The sequence below is a fragment of the Aedes albopictus genome, chromosome 3 (genome assembly GCF_035046485.1).
Source record: "Aedes albopictus strain Foshan chromosome 3, AalbF5, whole genome shotgun sequence".
In the NCBI taxonomy this organism is placed as follows: Eukaryota; Metazoa; Arthropoda; class Insecta; order Diptera; family Culicidae; genus Aedes; species Aedes albopictus.
Window position 1 is genome coordinate 374211605 of NC_085138.1, and position 13522 is coordinate 374225126.

Genomic DNA, 13522 nt, shown 5'->3' on the forward strand with positions numbered 1-13522 from the left:
TTCAAGAGGACCATGACGTATCGGAAGTGGTTATCAGATCAACCGATGACCTTTGAAGAACCCATGAGCCTGGAACTGGACAAGGAACAACCAGGTCAGAAGGCCCTCCGAAACGGCGACCGAAACGATTGAGTCGACGTCTTACGAATTTTGATGATTACGTCGTTGATGATGAGTCTTCTGATCCTTGAGAAAAAAAAAAAAACGAGATGTGGTACCCCCTGTGCATGCCATTGAAGTACTGCTTGGAACACCCTGTGAAGCAGCTGTCAGAGTGCGAGAGTTGGGTTGTTTTTGGTGAATGTCTGGCGCGTAGATTATGATAATATAGATATTGTATTGTGTTATATAAGAGTATTAATTATTTATGAATATCTTCCGAAGAATCCGAATCCTGAAGGTGTAACAAAATCTAAAAAGAAATCCCGCGAGAACCTTTGGGAAATATAGTAGATGAAACTTCTGTAGAAATCCAAGGAGAAACTCTAGAAAAAATCTATCTTGGAGTAATTACAGGCGAAACTTCGGAAAAAATCCCGGAAGGAATACCTGCGGAAACTTAGTGAAAAACTCCTTAAAATTCTTGGAGGAGCTTTGGTAGGAATTCCAGGCATAACTCCTTCAAGAGGAATCCCAAGAGACACTCTTTTTCGTGACAACATCTCCGGTATATCCTGGGGATGATTGTGGAGATCTCGGGATAAATCCTGGTAGAAACCCACGGGAACTCTGGGAGCAATACTGGAAAAACCTGCATTTCTGTATGATCCCCGTGTAAATTCCAGAAGAAATCGATCAGAATTCCAGAACCCTGAAAGATTCTCAAGAAAGAATCCCGGAAAGAAGTGGTCGAATCGTGGAAAAATTCTGGTAGGAATCTGGAAGAATCACCGGAAGGCATTCAAAAAGGAATACCAAGGCAAATGGGGTGAAAAAACTACGGAAGGAATCTTGTAAAAAAAAAACTGAGAAGAATTCCAAGGTTGTCGCATTCCTGACGGCACCATGGCGAGGTAGTAATAGGAGTTACCGTGGGCAGATGCATATGATTTAAATGGGATCTTAATATAACGGATGACATCAAGGTATCGAGGTAGGGCATCTACTCTACATCTCCGCAAATATCACATATTTTTTTTTAATTCGAGAGGCTTAATCGAATGTTGTGTTGAACTTTCTTCAATACACTTACCTGACACATCGATTCCACGCGTCGCCACATCCGTGCTGATCAGGAAATCGAGCTGCTCATTCCTGAACTTGGCCACGTTCACCTTGCGCTCCCGCGAATTCCGATCCCGATGCAGACAGGCAAACGAATACTTGGTCCCAAGCGCTTGCCTCAGAAACCGCTCCATGTTATCACAGTCCAGCTTGGTACGGCAGTAGATTATGGCCCGGTCTATTTCGTACAGCTTGATGGCGTTTAGCGCGTATTCGCCTTTAAGCCGTTTGACTGCCTCGGACAGGGCTTCGGGAGTATTGGTCCCGGGTCCAACGTCGTCCAGCGCATGAACTTTGTCGGTTTGGATGGTCGTTGGCAACCAGTGGTGCCAGCTTTGATCTTTGTACGGATCGATCATGTAGACCACGTGATGTACCGTTTCCGGGACTACATCTGCTTCCTTCAAATCGACCCAGGTGGGAAAATGCATCAATCGTTCCGGAAGCTTACGAACTTCCTCGGAGTCCAGGGTACCACTACAGATCACCATCTGAAGCCGTTGGCTATCGGTGGTAATTTTTGGAATTTTCTTGTGCATCCGCTCGATGACTTCCATATAACCACATCGCAGCAAGGCGTCCACATCGTCTAGAACGAAAACTCTGCAACTGCTCAGCATTATGGTTCCATTGGCAATCAAATCGTCTAGTCGACCGACGGTGGCAACGACGATATCGACTCCTCGCTGCAATACTTTCAGTTGTTCGTCCAGATCGACTCCTCCGATCAGAAGCAGAGCACGAACTTCCGGATCCTTCAAATACTTCTGGAACATTTGGATCTGGTTGAACATTTGTTCAGCCGATTCCCGCGTGGGTGCCACAATCACCGCCTGTGGGGCATTGTTAGGGGGCTTTGGTAACTGAAAAGTGCTTTCGCATACGGTGTTAGGATTTAAGGTCACCTTACCAGGAGGTGCATCGAACACCGGAACATATCCTTCCGGAACGGGAAATTTGAATTCCGTTTCGCCAAAGTTGAACGCCATTTCGGCATTTTTCACAAAAACCGCTGGATAGAAGTTCGTGTGTCCTTTGTCCGTTTCGTTGATCTCGAACGCTACGCCCAAATTCTTGCCATTTTTCGTGAAGCTTATCTGCGAGCTGTCTAAATCCAGCAGGCATCCAATCACGTCCGATTGGCCATACTTTCCGCCGTAGGTTCGAAACTGCTTTCGATGGGACTTTTGTCCCATTCCGCCGTAACCATACCCAAATTCGTCCGTACCCAGTTCCAAGCTAGCTTTCTCCGTACTCCAGCCAACCCGACACAATCCTTCGTCTACAACTGTGGCCTCGTAATAATACTTGCCGTCGCCCCAAACGCCCGTCGTTACCCGACATCCATGCCACTTCTTCAGCTCCCGCGCCTGACAAGTCAATCCGTCTGCAGACACCGCCAACCCTTTACCACGATCGGTGTTCGATAAAGTCCACGATCTGGCACCGAGTCCGATTCTTATGTCCCCCTCCTGGATACCTTTGAGTGCTTCCCACACCAGCTGGACGATGGACAGACAAAGCGCACCCGTTTTGCCACTGCGGGTCTCGGCTGCCATCAGCACATCTCCGCCGCCCAAAATTAGCGGGATGGCTTCATGCTGGATAGCTCTGGGAAGCTTCCATCCCAGCTCGTCCAGTACCCGGCCCAGTTCCGGCAGCACACCAAGTTCTGTTTGAATGGAGAAATTTTAGCTTCTGCGTAGATATGAGCCTCTGCACGAATTTTCCCTGTCCTGCTCACTCTCACAGAAAGTTTGAAAACAGCGCGCACAGTAAAAGTCAAGTTTGACTTTTACTGTGCGCGCTGTTTTCAAATGTTCTGTGGGAGTGAGCAGGACAGGGCAAATTCATGCAGAGGCTCATGTAAGATTGCATCGAAGTACCTTCGAAAGCAGTCATTTAACTTGAACAAAACTGTTAGAGGCTAACACTTTAAGGTTCACTTTCAGCTTATAAAATTTGAAGATATTAACTCATTTTTCTCACTAACTAAATTACTTTAATTAAAATTCATTGAACTTTTAACGCTTTTTGTATAAAAAGCCGGCACAATCAAAACAAAAAAGTGTTGATAAACAAACTAGTCTCACGCTAAGGATTTTTCATTCGAATTTATTGGCGTGCTTGAGAATCCAAGTGTTACGAGCTGATATACGAGCGTTACCCGATACATTTCATACACGGTCGTTTGCGAAAACCCATTAATGGGTGAAAAAACACCCATTTTCTGTAGAAGTGCCTCCACCCATTTAATGGGTAAATGCCATTTACCCATTTATGGGTAAATGCAGTTTATGTCAAACGATGGGTAATTTATTACCCATTTTGCGAAGGAGGCTCGCGTTGGAAAATGGGTGAATAAATACCCATTTTGAGGTTGATAAATGATGGATAATAATAAACATTTCGCAATTATTCTATTGAAGTAAACTAAAAAGAAAATATGTGAATCCGTTCATTTTTATTGGCAAAACATTATTTGTATAAATACATTTTATTATTAATTGCATTCACGTTCGCATTCACGTTACTACTGGCGAAAATAATCTTGCAGTAAATGATACCCGTGGCTTGACCCGTGGGGCGGAGCAACTCAAGCCATAACCTAGAATTCACAAAAATTGGAAGTGCAAAATACTGAACAATGAATTCATCAATGGGGTACTTACTATTTATATGAATTCCACTGCATTTTTCTCCGGAACATGATTCGTTAACAGGGGGAACACAAATAAACAGTAATAACTTACTTCTAAATAGACAAACCGAAACAAGAACTGAAGTCTGCAAACGAAGTCGCGATGAAAGTTTTATAACTATTTTTCACCCATTAACGGGAAGAAGGTCGATCAAAAACATGGGTATTTTTTTACTCTTTTTGTATAATCAATTTTACCCATGTTTTGACAGACATGCGAGGTATTCGAAAATGGGTGTTTTTTTACCCATCGATGGGTTTTCACAAACAACCGTGTGGGGCATGCGTTGACATTGCGTGCCGCACACGGTGCGGCGCGGTTGCGGTGCGGCAGCGTTGCGTTCTCGTGTGCATTCTCCCATTTGATTGTGTGTAACTCAGGACGCACTTGCGTGCACGCTGCGTGGACGCGCCGCCCGTGTGCATCGGCTCTATAGAGATAAGTGACATTTCAACACACGAACACTAGCGCAAATTTTTCCTCACACAAAAGTGCACGCCGATTGAAAGGCTATTCAGATTGCATATGCAAATATTACCCAATCGAATTGGGTAAAACGGGTAAATAATGATAAAACTAACGTCCGGGGTAAGAGTGCAAATATTTTCCTCGCAGTTTCACAACTACATCTACAAAAAAGGCACGCATACATTTGAACGTGATTACCACTATAGTGGATTCTGCTTTTAGTGGTGTTGCGTGTACGTATACGCTGCATTACACGAACACCATTTGAGTTACTGGTTGAAAATAGTAAACAAAGATCAGCTGTTCCCAGCAAAATCAAATGGGCATATTTTCAACCAGTAGATTTGCATTAGTGTTCGTGACACCGCGCTGCGAAACCACTATGGCTGCACAGTATAGACACTATAGATTCCATAGACTCGCGGAGACATGGTTGAGCAATACGATTTTAGTGTGTTTTACCGTGAATTTAGAGTGTACCGAGCGAATATGACGTCACGCAATCCATTGTCGCTATTGAAATCGTGACGTCATGCTCGTTTGGGTACACGAAGTGGCAGTTCGTTTGGCTACAGTTGTCTTCGCCTCCGCGAGTCTATGGAATCTATAGTGTCTATACTGCACAGTGGTTTTATAAGTCTAGTACGCACCTGGTAAGAAAAGCACTCCAGAAAAAGTCCCTCTAATTGGCTTGTTTAACGGTGTTGAGATAATTGGCTTCTTTAGCGGTGTTGGGATAATTCCATATTCTGAATCTGCATGCCAAACTGAGCCGAAATCCAAATTTTCATCAATTTTGGTGCCCTGGAACCTATTTAAATATCAATTTGTTGTTGTTGTTGTTGTGTTTTTCCGTTTATGGCTTGAGGTACAGTGCCTCATATCCGCCAGTAGCTAAAATATCAATTTGAAGCTTGTATGGGAGCGATTTGTCGAATCACCCCTCGTTGCATTTTGTACTGGGAGGAGCTGTCAAACTGTTGCCTAGCTGTCAAAAGGTGATTTCGAAAAATCTCTTTGAAATTGATTTTAGGTATCATAATAAAGTTCTAAAAATCTGAAAAAAATCATAGTGGCTCAGAAAAAGGTGCTCTTTCGTATAAAATCAAAAGGAATACATTTTTCAAAATTTAAAAACTCAATCCGATATTCTGAATCTGCATGTCAAATTGAGCCAAAATCCAAATTTTCATGAATTTCGGAGCTCGGGAACCTATTTAAAAATCAATTTGAAGTTTGTATGGGAGCGATTTGTCGAATCACCCCTTGTCGCAGTTTGTACTGGGCGGAGCTGTCAAAAAGTTACCCAGCTGTCAAAAGGTAATTTCAAAAAAAAATCTTTGAAATTGATTTTAGGTACCAAAATAAGGTTCTAAAAATCTGAAAAAAATCATAGTGGCTCAGAAAAGGGTGCTCTTTCGAATAAAATCGAAAAACCATTATATTTTTCTTAATTTAAAAACCCAATTACCAAAGGAATTTTGACATCTGATTAGTATGGGAAGAAATGTCACTTTTCCTTGAGGAATAATTGAACGGAATATTTTTCCGCAAGAGAAAGTGACAGCTCCATTTGATTTGCCCGGCAGCCGTTACGAGCGTTACATAATTTTCATTTTTTTCCAGCTGCGGACCGCTCAAGAAATTTTAAAGCCTAGTATGCACCAAGTAAGAAAAGCACTCAAGAAAAAATCCCTCTAATTACCAAAGGAATTTTGACAACTGATTAGCTCGCTGATTAGTATGGGAGGAAATGTCAGTTTTCCTTGGGGAATAATTGAACGGAACATTTTTCCGCAAGGAAAAGTGACAGCTCCATTTGATTTGCCCGGCAGGCGTTACGAGCGTTACACAACTCTTATTTCTTTTCAGCTGCGGACCGCTCAAGAAATTTTGACAACGAAATCATTTCTTGACCGTTTCTTGTCCTATCCTTTTCCACAGTACTTTTCAGGTGCGTACTACACTTAACTGTGAAATAATTTCTTGACCGTTCCTTGGCCTATCTTTTTCCACAGTACTTATCAGGTGCGTACTACCCTTAAGTCTAGTATGCACCTGGTAAGAAAAGCACTCCAGAAAAAATCCCTCTAATTACCAAAGGAATTTTGACAACTGATTAGTATGGGATAAAATGTCACTTTTCCTTGAGGAATAATTGAACGGAATATTTTTCCGTAAAGAAAAGTGACAGCTCCATTTGATTTGCCCGGCAGGCGTTACGAGCGTTACACAATTTTCATTTCTTTCCAGCTGCGGACCGCTCAAGAAATTTTAACAGCGAAATCATTTCTTGACCGTTTCTTGTCCTACCCGGATAAAAACGAACCATTGAGTCTATTGGAAAAACTGTAGAATAACAATAGATTCTTATGTTAACAGTGAATTCTATTGTAAATGAATTGTAGAGTACTTGTTTAAATTTGATTCGTTACAATAGATTAACATTAGATTCAATAGACTATTCCCGTCTGACCTAACCCCCCTTTTTTATATTTTTCTTCGAAAGACAATTGGATTTCATGATCATTGCCGCTTTTGAATATTTTTTATATGTATTCCTGATTTTCATACAATTTTTTGAAAACTCGAAAAATCTCTCCAATTTGAAATTAATATCACCATGCGAAGTAGTGTGTCAGCTGGCCCTGGTGTGGAGCTGTGTGGAGAATATGCTTCCAACCGTGCTTCCGACCCTGTCGTCGTTTTGACATGTTTACATTTCAAAACTTCTTAAGAATTCGCAACGTTCGCCTCGGGTCAGAATAATTATTATTGTTTGCATAGGAAAACAAAAATGAAAAAAGCACGTCGTTTTATTAAAAACGAATAAAATAAAGGTAAATACTATTAATTTATCTTTTTCATTTACAATTACCTATTTTACAAATTATGTATTACAGTATTAACTACCAACAGTCAGTGGCGACAAGTGCGGAGTGATGGAGCAACCGGTTTGGTGATTTCGGCGGCTACTGATTTGTCGAAGCGAAGCCCTTCGATTGCCGGCTACTCAACCGACCCCAGAAAAGGAACGGGATAAGCGCATACTGAGATGTCGGAAGAACGACAGGTGCACCAGAAAAAGAAAGGCTGCGTACCGTGGCAGACCGTTCTACGATTGCTTTTTCGTGGTTGAAGAGACCTAAGAGCAACGTCCGGGGTGACTGGAAACGATTGGCCCAGGACAGCCCAATGTATGTAGAAGGATGCTTAATTCGTTGTAGATCCGACTAAGCAAAGTATCGAACTATAGGTAAGTATTTCGCATTTGATCAAGCATTTGATGGGGGCTTTTAGTGCTAATTTTCACTACACCGCGGGGTATCGGTTCGGGACCAGGCTATTCCTCGGTCATTGATTTATTTTCAACGATTTATTGCGTGTTTCTCATTACTTACACCGTGTCGCGCCTTGGACGAGGCCTGACCGGGCTAGAGAGCATGCCAATATTGTCCTAGCTTTTTGAATCTGAATTTCAACTCAACAAATTGTATTCATGTTATGCTTTGGCCTGTAGGGCACAAAGACTAGTACAATACATGACGCAAAAGTACACTGTACACTTCGCTAGATGCGCGCTTCTATTCTTCTTGTTGGCGTAACGTGCCAACTGGGACAAATCCTGCTTAGGGAACGTCCATAAATTACGTCACGCAAAAATCGACCATTTTCAACCCCCCTCTCCCCTATTTCACACTTTTCGTATGGGGCCTCTGAAATTTTTGCATGGGTTGTCACACATTGCTGAACCCCCCCATCCCCCCTCAAAGCGTGACGTAATTTATGGACGTTCCCTTAGTGTTCTATGAGTACTTCCTATTACCTGAGAGCTTCCTCTGCCAATGGCCGTTTTACATGTGTATATCGTGAGGCAGGCACGAAGATACTCTATGCGCAAGTAAGTCAAGGAAATTTTCTTTACGAGAAGATCCTGAACCAACTGGGAATCAAACCCGTCATCCACAGCATGGTCTTGGTGCGCTTACCGCATCGGCTATATGGGCTTCTTCTCCTCCAAGCTAAATAATTGCTTGACGGAACATAAAACAAAAAATTAATGAAGCACCTTGATGACGGTCACGGGGTTTGTTGGCAATAAAGTGAAGGTGTGTCATTTTGATGTTTGTGATGTGATGTTCTTTAGTGAAACATTTATCACTTTTGTAACACTTTATTGCACTTCCAGCGCTAGTTCCAGCGGTTCATCGCAAACTGGCTGCTAGGCAGATGGAGCATTGCTGATTATATGTATTATATAAGATGCTCGACGGGGCTTAGTAAATAGGTTCTATACCCAGGGAACAATTTTGAGTCTATTGGATTTGGGGAGGTTTTGCGGAAATCTAATGAAATCGTTATAGGTTTTGTGACAGATTTGGGATCTTTATGGAGCCAGAATCGTCAAAAAATATAGCTGGTCCATATGTAAACTGTTTTCCACGTGACTAACTAGTGAACTAGTGATTGTAGGGCGTATATAAAAAAATATTGCATTTCAAGGATTATTTAGTGCTCATCAAAATGCGCAAATTTATTGCGTACACGATATTACATTCAGAATTACGTAACGATATACATTTGATCTGTTGTGTATGGAACTTAGGTAGAAGGGCAAGACAATTCAGTTTTTAAGAAAAGTGGATAAAACAACGTAACTTATTTTTCAATGCATAACATCGAAAGATTTGGCAAACACCGAAACTTTTTTCCGGTCTTCACTTATCATGTCCCTTATTTGTCCTGTGTTGAAGACCGTGTAGGTAGTGTTTTTTTAATGAACCTAGCACTTGTTTCACTGGTTTTGCTAGTGACTGTGAAGGATCCCCCAATGTCCTTTTCTCTGTAAAACATGTTGATGTTCTTAGTGGATCCTAGCTTGTGAGCAAATGGGATACAAGTGGTTAAACTAATCTGCCCTTCTTCGCATTTATGTTGTTTTTCAAAGCACCTAACTTTTGTACTCTAACATCAAACATTTTCGAAAGTTTGTAATTAAATCATGCATATATTTTACGTGTCATATTGGTTTGTGAAATGAGGCGGGCAAAAATCAAATTTACTAGAAATAGTCCCGTGAGTGACAATCACATGAATCGCATTAGAAACAACATGGGACTGGCATGCAAAGAGGGGCAGTAATGCCTACCACTGTAGATATACGGTATACAATAATAGGACTTCTCACTTTTTTATTACAAAATATTATCTAGCTTATAAGAGACGAACCAAAGCTGAAAGTATTTTTATTAAATACAAATCAATCAATCAATCAATTATCTAGCTTAGACCATCATTTCGATCATTGCACGAGTTTTGAGGGCATTCATACAAGATTATATTACACAAGAAGGGCCAATGCTTTCGCTGCATGGTGCATCGAGTTCTCTCATCCAGAAATACTTCTATGTACAACATGGGAAATGTGCTTGAACTATTTGCTAATACTGCTAATTATTAAATGTATTGTTCTTATTGTTGATTTAAAATGAATAATACGGGGGTGGGTGTTTTTCTGGGTTGGGAGGCAGGCACTGTTAAGTTATCCGAAAATAGACCATTTGGGACATGGACAGGGGTTCCTTTTTGGGGGGGGGGGGGGGCTCATTAGGTCGGAGTACGTTGAGTCGAATGGGTTGTTAGACCGAAGTTCATAAGGCCAATTAAGTCAGTAGATGTAAAATGTATTTCGAAGTCCTAGAAGATTGTTTGACTCGCTGCGCCATTCCTCGCTTATAGAGCATATTAATAACTCTTGAACTATGTACATGATTCTGGGATAACCTTCTAATTTAACGTGTTTTATTTCCTCTTTCTTACATAGATTGTTTATTGTCAGTTATACTGTTACGTCAACCAGCAACCAATCCGATCTATCCCTTTTTTATTATACGCTGCGAGTTGTACTATTACTTAGCTTATTGACAACTACTGATTCTCACATAATAGATTTTCCTTTTTTAAATAGGCTGTTCTTTTGAGACATGCATATTACATAACCAAAGTACATATTCAATTAGGCTACCCGTCTCTGACTTCAAAATTATTCGGCCTAATCATCCTTATTCATGTTTATGATCGAATCCATTTTCGAACGTAAATCGTTCGCTTTCCCGTTTACGTCAGTCGTAACTAAATGGGTTACGGATTCGAACGAATAAAATATGTTCGAAAGTTGATACGTCCGTAAACAAGAATGAGGGTGAATGATCCATTCAGCCTAATGGCAATTGCGGCCTAATGACTCAGCTCCTTTTTGGGCACTTTCCGTTATAACTGCTGATTGCTGCATGTAACTGTCAGAGGTAAGTAGATTCACTATAAGGTAATGCAAAGCACTATTGTCGGATTTCGAAATTTTCTTGCTATTCATATTCTGAAATTATTCCAGTGCCGTATAATTCTACATGTCATTTTTGCTTTCAATGATTTTAGTAATCAATGAGAGATTTTTCCTAATCTGAATTTGTCTTTAAGCAGGTTTACCAAGCCCTCTTACATTGCTATGTGACGCACATTACTTTAACTTTGAAATAGGTCAGTTTTGCTTCGAACGATTTTCGTAGTCTGAGATATTCTGCAAAGTAATAAAAATGTGTCTTTAAGTAGGTTCACCAAGCCGTCTTAAATTTCTAGATGACGAACAAGATGTTTACTTCAATATAAATCAATTTTGTTTTGACTAATTTCAAGTAATATTATTTAAAATAATCAGAATTCATCTTTAAGAAGGTCCACCAAGTCCTCTCAAATTTTTAGGCAACGAACATTACGTTTACTATAGAATATGTCAATTTTGCTGTGAATAATTTAATGTGATGTTCATATTTTTCAAAGCAATTAGAATTCGTCTTTAGGAAGGTTCACAAAGTCCTCTAAAACCGCTAGGTCAAATCGAATTAGCTTACTTTTGCTTTGAATAATATTATTGGTGTATGCTATATTATATAGTACTCAAAATAAGTCTTTAAGAAGGTTCGCCAAGTTTTCTTAAATTGCAAGGTGGTGCGTATTACGTTTACTTTAAAATAGGTCAATTTTGATTTGAATAATTTCATGTGATATTGATATTCTTCAAAAGTTATCAGAATGTGTCTAAGAAAGTTAACCAAGTCCTCTCAAATTGCTAGGTGAAGCACATTTCGTTTACTAATGTCGAATTCGTTTTTGATTTAGTTCCAACCTGGGTTGGAACTGGATGAGATCACAGTTTCATCCCCAACCCGACTTCGGTTTCGCTGGTACTAAAGTTTGTTTGAGTTTGTTTGACGTTTGTTTGTTTAGACATTTTCCGCCAATCTAGTTCCAACCCAGGTTCAAAAACGAATTCGACATAAGTAGGTCACTTTTGCTTTGAATGATTTGGGTAGTCTGAGATATTCCTCATATCAATCAGAATGTGTCTTTAAGAAGGTTCACCAAGTCCTCTTTAATTGCTGGGTGAAGCACATTTCGTTTACTTCAAATAGATCACTTTTGCTTTGAATGATTTGAGTAGTCTGCGATATTCCTCAAAGCAATCAGAATGTGCCTTTAAGAAGGTTCACCAAGTTCTCTCAAATTGCTAGTAGGTGAAGCACATTTCGTTTACTTCAAATAGGTCACTTTTGCTTTGAATGATTTGGATAGTATGAGATATTCCTCATATCAATCAGAATGTGTCTTTAAGAAGGTTCACCAAGTTCTCTCAAATTGCTAGTAGGTGAAGCACATTTCGTTTACTTCAAATAGGTCACTTTTGCTTTGAATGATTTGGATAGTCTGAGATATTCCTCATATCAATCAGAATGTGTCTTTAAGAAGGTTCACCAAGTTCTCTCAAATTGCTAGTAGGTGAAGCACATTTCGTTTACTTCAAATAGGTCACTTTTGCTTTGAATGATTTGGATAGTCTGAGATATTCCTCATATCAATCAGAATGTGTCTTTAAGAAGGTTCACCAAGTCCTCTTTAATTGCTAGGTGAAGCACATTTCGTTTACTTCAAATAAGTCACTTTTGCTTTGAATGATTTGGATAGTCTGAGATATTCCTCATATCAATCAGAATGTGTCTTTAAGAAGGTTCACCAAGTCCTCTTTAATTGCTGGGTGAAGCACATTTCGTTTACTTCAAATAGGTCACTTTTGCTTTGAATGATTTGAATAGTCTGAGATATTCCTCATATCAATCAGAATGTGTCTTTAAGAAGGTTCACCAAGTCCCCTCAAATTGCTAGTAGGTGAAGCACATTTCGTTTACTTCAAATAGGTCACTTTTGCTTTGAATGATTTGGATAGTCTGAGATATTCCTCATATCAATCAGAATGTGTCTTTAAGAAGGTTCACCAAGTCCTCTTTAATTGCTAGGTGAAGCACATTACGTTTACTTCAAATAGGCCACTTTTGCTTTGAATGATTTGGGTAGTCTGAGATATTCCACAAAACAATCAGAATGTGCCTTTAAGAAGGTTCACCAAGTCCTCTCAAATTGCTAGTAGGTGAAGCACATTTCGTTAACTTCAAATAGGCCACTTTTGCTTTGAATGATTTGGATAGTCTGAGATATTCCTCATATCAATCAGAATGTGCCTGAAGTCCTCCTAAATCGTTATGTACGGACATTACATTTTCTTTGAAATGATTTTAATGAATCAGTGCATGAAATATTTTTTCAAGTAATATATTAAAGACAATTCACCAAAACTGTATGATAGCATAAAATACGTCTATTGATTGATCATTTTCGTGCCTATGCACCGCCCTTTCTTCCCTCTTATCCACGCAAAAACTGCTTAAACAGCAAGTCTCTAGCACCTAGCACAGCACCTCCTCAGCTTCAGTTCGGCGTACAGCTTCCGTAGCCGTTTGGGCGAAAGTGATTTGCCGGAACTTTCCGAGTCGTCATGGAGCTGCTGATGGGATATGCTCCGTCCATGTACACTTCCGGCTTGACGCTAGTGATGGTATCTTCCCAGGGCAGGAAGGCACATTAATATCCAGGTCCATTATGGTTTCGCTTCAGTCCAAATCCCACGTGAACATTGAAGTAGATGTTCTGGCCGCGAAAGCCAGTTCATGGAAAGTTGTTCCACCTTGATGCAAAGACCATTCATAATATCCAGCCCGTTGGAAGCCAAGACTAATTCT

The 13522-nt window shown here is 40.3% G+C and overlaps 1 protein-coding gene across 1 annotated transcript in view; it reads right to left on the minus strand.

The window, feature by feature from the left end:
• The window catches only part of LOC109397121 (ATP-dependent RNA helicase Ddx1), a 42656-nt gene extending 39373 nt beyond the window's left edge, over window positions 1-3283 (minus strand). The window contains exons 1-2 of the mRNA XM_062855663.1: window positions 3111-3283; window positions 1193-2896 (exon numbers count right to left, since the gene is read on the minus strand). Coding sequence (XP_062711647.1) covers window positions 1193-2896; window positions 3111-3126 — 1720 coding nt within the window. The 5' untranslated portion in view covers window positions 3127-3283. The remainder of the gene's footprint in view (window positions 1-1192; window positions 2897-3110) is intronic.
• Window positions 3284-13522: the final 10239 nt, after the last annotated feature.